Here is an 8,432-nt window from a genome sequence, read left to right as displayed (position 1 = left end):
CCCTCTACACTGTTTACCTACAGTATAGGACAGGATGTGTACTGATTAACCCATAACCCCTCTACACTGTTAACATACAGTATAGGACAGGATATGTACTGATTAACCCATAACCCCTCTACACTGTTAACCTACAGTATAGGACAGGATATGTACTGATTAACCCATAACCCCTCTACACTGTTAACCTACAGTATAGGACAGGATATGTACTGATTAACCCATAACCCCTCTACACTGTTAACCTACAGTATAGGACAGGATATGTGACATGATGTGCAGTGTCCCTACAGGATATGTACTGGTTAACCCATGACCCCTCTACACTGTTTACCTACAGTATAGGACAGGATATGTACTGATTAACCCATAACCCCTCTACACTGTTGACCTACAGTATAGGACAGGATATGTACTGATTAACCCATAACCCCTCTACACTGTTAACCTACAGTATAGGACAGGATATGTGACATGATGTGCAGTGTCCCTACAGGATATGTACTGGTTAACCCGTGACCTCTCTACACTGTTAACCTACAGTATAGGACAGGATATGCATATATTTTATTTATTTATACATTTTTATTCAACCTTTATTTAACTAGGCAAGTCAGCTAAGAACAAATTCTTATTTACAATGACAGCCTACCCCGGGCCAAACCCGGACGACGCTGGGCCAATTGTGCGCCACCCTATGGGACTCCCAATCACGGCCGGTTGTGATACGACTTGGAATCGAACCAGGGTCTGTAGCGACGTCTCTAGCCCTGAGATGCAGTGCCATAGACCACTGTGATTCAGCCTGGAATCGAACCAGGGTCTGTAGCGACGCCTCTAAGCCCTGAGATGCAGTGCCTTAGACCACTGTGATACAGCCTGGAATCGAACCAGGGTCTGTAGCGACGCCTCTAAGCCCTGAGATGCAGTGCCATAGACCACTGTGCCAGGGGAATTGGCAGACAGGCCAATGGTAGATCATTATGTTCATTTCTCATTGAGAAGGGTTTGGCTCAATTCAATGTTTTACATAAGCAGCATTTTTCCAAGATAAGGTGATATTTTTAAATCTCAGCCCCCGTCCCCGCAGGAGGGCCTTTTGGTAGGCCGTCATTGTAAATAAGAATTTGTTCTTAACTGACTTACCTTGTTTATAAAAAGGTTAAATAAATAAGCAGCCACCTAGCTTCTTCTGGCTTGACCGGACCGGGTTATGTGTTGTGAAGCTAGCCACAATGTTGGAATTTGCAGTTCTCCTTCAAAATAAAAGTCCCTCGTTGAAAGTGACGCAGAAGGTTACAATTGGTGGAATCATGCCATCGACTAGATCATGTTAAACAAGGTTGGATTGGGGATCAATGAAATGGGGTAACAGTCTACTCTGTACTCAAGTACTTTTTCCCCAAAAGTCCTCCTCAGAGTTCTCAGACTCCAAAATATCCACCTGTCCTGTTTTGATGTTGACCTGTCCTGTGAGAAACGTTTGATCTAAGAGACAGAGTGTTGTTTGGGGGGTGAAGAATGTTTGATCTAAGAGACAGAGTGTTGTTTGGGGGGTGAATAATGTTTAATCTAAGAGACAGAGTTGCATGTCATACAGAAAGTGTCAGACCTCACAACTCAACAAACACTACATTCTCACTACTTCTCCGTCTAACAAAGGGAGAATAAAGAACTAGTTGAATCAGACAGACGACCAACAAGGAGATTAAAAGGTTTGTATTTATTTATGGAAACCAAAGGCATCTTTGAACTAAAGACTCTGAGGTTCAGAGACCGGGACGTGTGGCGCAGACAAAGGCAAACTTGTATGAGCAGTGTGTGTCGTTCCACAGCTTGTCATCCTGGTAGTTAGTGTGAACACAGTTCTCCGGATCGGAACCAACTCCATTACTGGGCTCACCTGAAGACCAGCTCGTGTAGACCACCTTGGAGCCGTCCGACCACATCCATCTCCCTTCCTTGTGGAGGTCACTCAGCCCGATCCAGGTATGGTGCTCAGCAGGGTCGAAGCTCTTGATCAGGTTTTTCACGAAGCTGAATTCCCCCATGGTGTTCACAGAGGCCAAGTTGGCTCCCTGGGTCACGCAGAAGGACTCTGCATCGGCCCAGTCCAGCTGAGAGGCCACGTACCTGAAGCAGCGGTTGTTGTAGCTTGACCAGCCCGGGGGACAGTCGGAATAATGAGGCTCTGAAAGCTCCCCCTCCTGGTCAGACACGGGAGTGCAGTGTAGAGCACCAACAGCCAGGCTGAGAAGACAGAGGAAGCGGAAGGGAACAGACATGGTGAACAGGTTTCTGTTCCTGGTGAAGAGTCACTGAAGTAGACAGGAGAATGACTCTAGAGTCCTGGGTTCTGGTCTGCAGCTCTGCTCCTGTGTTCTGGGCTAGCTGGGTAGGAAGGTATGTGGGCTGCAGTGGGTCCTTTTATCTCATGTTGAGAGGGTGGAGAGGAGTTCGCAGAGAGGCCATTGGTAGATCTTTATGTTAATTTGTCATGGAGAAGTGTTTTTCTCAATTCGATGTTTTCCATAAGCAGCATTTTCCAAGATAAGGTGGTACTGCGACCATGACACGTAACACAGTAGTTCTATATATCTACACCTGTGGTCTTCCCATGTTATTTTTAGTTTGGTCCCAGGGCCACTATTCACAAAGCATCTCAGAGTAAGAGTGCTGATCTAGGATCAGGTCCACCACTCATATTCATTACGATTTATAAAACCCCAACTCCTAGTTCAGTAGTCGTTCCTTTGTGAATACAGGCCCATATCTCAGTTACTAGAGGGTAGGGGGACATGTCAAACCAGGCCTTCCTCTGTGAATACAGGCTCATATCTCAGTTACTGGAGGGTAGGGGGACATGTCAAACCAGTCCTTCCTTTGTGAATACAGACCCATATCTCAGTTACTAGAGGGTAGGGGGACATGTCAAACCAGTCCTTCCTTTGTGAATACAGACCTATATCTCAGTTACTAGAGGGTAGGGGGACATGTCTAACCAGTCCTTCCTTTGTGAATACAGACCCATATCTCAGTTACTAGAGGGTAGGGGGACATGTCAAACCAGTCCTTCCTTTGTGAATACAGACCTATATCTCAGTTACTAGAGGGTAGGGGGACATGTCAAACCAGTCCTTCCTTTGTGAATACAGGCTCATATCTCAGTTACTAGAGGGTAGGGGGACATGTCAAACCAGGCCTTCCTCTGTGAATACAGGCTCATATCTCAGTTACTGGAGGGTAGGGGGACATGTCAAACCAGTCCTTCCTTTGTGAATACAGACCCATATCTCAGTTACTAGAGGGTAGGGGGACATGTCAAACCAGTCCTTCCTTTGTGAATACAGACCTATATCTCAGTTACTAGAGGGTAGGGGGACATGTCAAACCAGTCCTTCCTTTGTGAATACAGGCTCATATCTCAGTTACTAGAGGGTAGGGGGACATGTCAAACCAGGCCTTCCTCTGTGAATACAGGCTCATATCTCAGTTACTGGAGGGTAGGGGGACATGTCAAACCAGTCCTTCCTTTGTGAATACAGACCCATATCTCAGTTACTAGAGGGTAAGTACTCAGCAAACTGGATGTAGTCTATCACAGTGCCATCCGTTTTGTTACCAAAGCCCCATATACTACCCACCACTGTGACCTGTATGCTCTCGTTGGCTGGCCCTCGCTTCATATTCGTAGCCAAACCCACTGGCTCCAGGTCATCTACAAGTCTTTGCTAGGTAAAGCCCCGTCTTATCTCAGCTCACTGATCACCATAGCAGCACCCGCCCGTGGCACGTGCTCCAGCAGGTATAATTCACTGGTCACCCCCAAAGCCTATTTCTCCTTTGGCCGCCTTTCTTTCCAGTTCTCTAGTGCCAATGACTGGAACGAATTGCAAAAATCACTGAAGCTGGAGACTCATACTCCCTCACTAACTTTAATCATCAGCTGTCAGAGCAGCTTACTGATCACTGTACCTGTACACAGGCAATCTGTAAATAGCCCATCCAACTACCTCATCCCCATATTGTTATTTATTTATTTTGCTCCTTTGCACCCCAGTATTTCTACTTGCACATTCATCCTCTGCACATCTATCACTCCAGTGTTTAATTGCTAAATTGTAATTAATTCGCCACTACAGCCAATTTATTGTCTTACCTCCCTAATCTTACCTCATTTGCACACACTGTATATAGATTTTTTCTATTGTGTTATTGACTGTACTTTTGTAACTCTGTGTTGTTGTTTGTGTCGCACTGCTATGCTTTATCTTGGCCAGGTCGCAGTTGTAAATGAGAACTTGTTCTCAACTAGCTTACCAGGTTAAATAAAGGTGATCTGACCTACCTGGTTAAATAAAGGTGATCTGGTCTACCTGGTTAAATAAAGGTGATCTGGCCTACCTGGTTAAATAAAGGTGATCTGGTCTACCTGGTTAAATAAAGGTGATCTGGCCTACCTGGTTAAATAAAGGTGATCTGGTCTACCTGGTTAAATAAAGGTGATCTGGCCTACCTGGTTAAATAAAGGTGATCTGGCCTACCTGGTTAAATAAAGGTGATCTGGTCTACCTGGTTAAATAAAGGTGATCTGGTCTACCTGGTTAAATAAAGGTGATCTGGTCTACCTGGTTAAATAAAGGTGATCTGGTCTACCTGGTTAAAGGTGAAATAAATTTGAAATAATAAAAAAAAATTGTCCAGTGTGATTTCAACAGATTTTTGTCAAATCAACAAATTATTGTCTTTTGCTTATTTTATATAACAACATTCTAACCTCGTTTTAGCATGATCTATTCAATTAGGGCTTAATTCCACTATTTGTATTCGTTTGCATCACCGTCAATTACATACTTTTATTTTGAAGGCCGGCTAATCCTTATTGTGGCTAGCTTCACATCGATGGGTCCGACCACCGTTAATCAAATAAAAACTGTCTTCTAAATTAGGGTTATTTTAGATGACGACACTGTTAGTAAAACGTTTACTGGAGACAGGAGATCAAGTAGAGACATAGGACGAGGTGGATTATTATATAATAAGGCCTTTTATTAATATGTAAAAATATCTTAGTAAATCGTGCATCACGGCTCCTTCTGTCTGACTCGTATGGAATCGTCGGAAGAAGGCCCTCTAAACAGTACATACAGATTATATAGGCAACAAGCAAAGTAGGTTGATCTTGTCGTCTGGCCTTCCGATTGGTCGATCTGGGTCGTGGGTAGTCCTGTTCGGCCTGATGTCGACATTCCATTGGCTTTTCACACAGTTCTTTGTCCTAGTCACATCCAAAGGCATCCTGCATGTGCGTTTGTTTTCACAGGCCCTATTCATGGGGGAGGGGATGTGTGTGTGGGTCTGACAAAGTAGAGGGGATGGGTGTGTGGGTCTGACAAAGTAGAGGGGATGGGTGTGTGGGTCTGACAAAGTAGAGGGGATGGGTGTGTGGGTCTGACAAAGTAGAGGGGATGGGTGTGTGGGTCTGACAAAGTAGAGGGGATGGGTGTGTGGGTCTGACAAAGTAGTGGGGATGGGTGTGTGGGTCTGACAAAGTAGAGGGGATGGGTGTGTGGGTCTGACAAAGTAGTGGGGATGGGTGTGTGGGTCTGACAAAGTAGAGGGGATGGGTGTGTGGGTCTGACAAAGTAGTGGGGATGGGTGTGTGTTGTGCCAAGAATAGCTTATGTTGAGAAGTGGTTAAAACAAGTTACCAGTATCTTATACAATTTCTTACAGACACCTAGCTAGATAGTTAGCTAGCCTACTATAGCTACTGAAACAGATGATGTCGTTTTGCTATTTTTTAGGGGAAGGCCATTGTTTGCATCCATCAGCTAGGTAGCTTTTTTAATGACCAGCACAGTCCAGAGCTTGGGGAAGGGCAGGCGCTCGAGACGAAACTTTACCAGCATCGTAGCATACGTATCGATGAATCGTTGTGACATATGAAATACGAGTGATAGCGTAATCATTGTGTAATAACTATGTAAACAATTAATATACGTGTTAAATTATTATGTGACGTACAGTCATATTTAGGTCCTGATTCGTCAACAAGCTCATTTGACACGTCAAATAGTGTTGTTTGACGTGTATCGTTTTTGACCCGCAAAAACCCAAACGGCGTTCCATAATTAGGTAGTTAGTTGTCACTTCCAGAATGTGTTCAGTGTGACTGGTTTATAGCAGTGGCCAAGGTCAATGGCACTGCATCTCAGTGCAAGAGGCGTCACTACAGAACCTGGTTCGAATCTAGGCTGCATCACATCCGGCCGTGATTGGGAGTCCCATAGGGCGACGCACAATTTGCCCAGCGTCGTCTGGGTTTGGCCGGGGTAGGCCGTCATTGTAAATAAGAATTTGTTCTTAACTGACTTGCCCAGTTAAATATATGTTAAAGAAATAAAATAAATAATAATACATTATACAATGATAGATGACGCCATGGCATTGTAAACATGGAGTAACTGTCATGGCAACCAGGAGCAGTGACTGGCCAGAGGCCAAGATATGTTTCTGGTTGCTGAGATTACAACGACCCCATTATTTTACCTGTCCTGTTTTGATGTTGACCTGTCCTGTGAGGAACGTTTGATCTAAGAGACAGAGTGTTGACCTGTCCTGTGAGGAATGTTTGATCTAAGAGACAGAGTGTTGTTTGGGGGGTGAGGAATGTTTGATCTAAGAGACAGAGTGTTGTTTGGGGGGTGAGGAATGTTTGATCTAAGAGACAGAGTGTTGTTTGGGGGGTGAGGAATGTTTGATCTAAGAGACAGAGTGTTGTTTGGGGGGTGAGGAATGTTTGATCTAAGAGACAGAGTGTTGTTTGGGGGGTGAGGAATGTTTGATCTAAGAGACAGAGTGTTGTTTGGGGGGTGAGGAATGTTTGATCTAAGAGACAGAGTGTTGTTTGGGGGGGTGAGGAATGTTTGATCTAAGAGACAGAGTGTTGTTTGGGGGGTGAGGAATGTTTGATCTAAGAGACAGAGTGTTGTTTGGGGGGTGAGGAATGTTTGATCTAAGAGACAGAGTGTTGTTTGGGGGGGTGAGGAATGTTTGATCCAAGAGACAGAGTGTTGTTTGGGGGGTGAGGAATGTTTGATCTAAGAGACAGAGTTGCATGTCATACAGAAAGTGTCAGACCCCACAACTCAACAAACACTACATTCTCACTACTTCTCAGTCTAACCAAGGGAGAATAAAGAACTAGTTGAATCAGACAGAGGACCAACAAGGAGATTTCAGTGAAAGGTTTTTTATTTATTTATGGAAACCAAAGCATCTTTGAACTCAAGACTCAGGGGCAGGGACGCGTGGCGCAGACAAAGGCATGCTTGTATGAGCAGGTAATGTCGTTCCACAGCTTGTCCTTCTGGTAGTTAGTGTGAACACAGTTCTCCTTTCTACTTCCATTGGGCTCACCTGAAAACCAGCTCGTGTAGACCACCTTGGAGCCGTCCGACCACATCCATCTCCCTTCCTTGTGGAGGTCTGTCAGCCCGATCCAGGTATAGCTCTCAGCAGGGTCGAAGCTCTTGATCAGGTTTTTCACAAAGCTGAATTCCTCTTTGTTGTTCACAGAGGCCAGATTGACTCCCAGGGTCACGCAGTAGGACTCTGCATCGGCCCAGTCCAGCTGAGAGGCCACGTACCTGAAGCAGCGGTTGTTGTAGCTGGACCAGCCCGGGGGACAGTCGGTATAATGAGGCTCTGAAAGCTCCCCCTCCTGGTCAGACACGGGAGTGCAGTGTAGAGCACCAACAGCCAGGCTGAGAAGACAGAGGAAGCGGAAGGGAACAGACATGGTGAACAGGTTTCTGTTCCTGGTGAAGAGTCACTGAAGTAGACAGGAGAATGACTCTAGAGTCCTGGGTTCTGGTCTGCAGCTCTGCTCCTGTGTTCTGGGCTAGCTGGGTAGGAAGGTATGTGGGCTGCAGTGGGTCCTTTTATCTCATGTTGAGAGGGTGGAGAGGAGTTCGCAGAGAGGCCATTGGTAGATCTTTATGTTAATTTGTCATTGAGAAGTGTTTTTCTCAATTCGATGTTTTCCATAAGCAGCATTTTTCAAGATAAGGTGGTACTGCGACAATGACACGTAACCCAGTAGTTCTATATATCTGCAGCTGTGGTCTTCCCATGTTATTTTTAGTTTGGTCCCAGGGCCACTATTCACAAAGCATCTCAGAGTAAGAGTGCTGATCTAGGATCAGGTCCACCACTCATATTCATTACGATTTATAAAACCCCAACTCCTAGTTCAGTAGTCGTTCCTTTGTGAATACAGGCCCATATCTCAGTTACTAGAGGGTAGGGGGACATGTCAAACCAGTCCTTCCTTTGTGAATACAGGCCCATATCTCAGTTACTAGAGGGTAGGGGGACATGTCTAACCAGTCCTTCCTTTGTGAATACAGACCCATATCTCAGTTACT

General features: G+C 45.2%; 1 protein-coding gene across 1 annotated transcript; it reads right to left on the bottom strand.

Moving 5' to 3' along the window:
• Window positions 1–1,769: 1,769 nt before the first annotated feature.
• LOC129844114 (macrophage mannose receptor 1-like) lies at window positions 1,770–7,804 on the bottom strand. Its single transcript, XM_055912506.1, has 3 exons — window positions 7,312–7,804; window positions 6,553–6,596; window positions 1,770–2,207 (listed from the first exon to the last, which is right to left on the bottom strand). Exons 1-3 carry the CDS (start codon window positions 7,802–7,804, stop codon window positions 1,770–1,772), a joined length of 975 nt encoding a protein of 324 aa, XP_055768481.1.
• Between the last annotated feature and the right edge of the window lie 628 nt (window positions 7,805–8,432).

Source organism: Salvelinus fontinalis, unplaced genomic scaffold (genome assembly GCF_029448725.1).
Source record: "Salvelinus fontinalis isolate EN_2023a unplaced genomic scaffold, ASM2944872v1 scaffold_0174, whole genome shotgun sequence".
Lineage (NCBI taxonomy): Eukaryota > Metazoa > Chordata > Actinopteri > Salmoniformes > Salmonidae > Salvelinus > Salvelinus fontinalis.
Note: the sequence above shows the minus strand (reverse complement) of the source record. Positions and strands in the feature narration are given on the sequence as shown.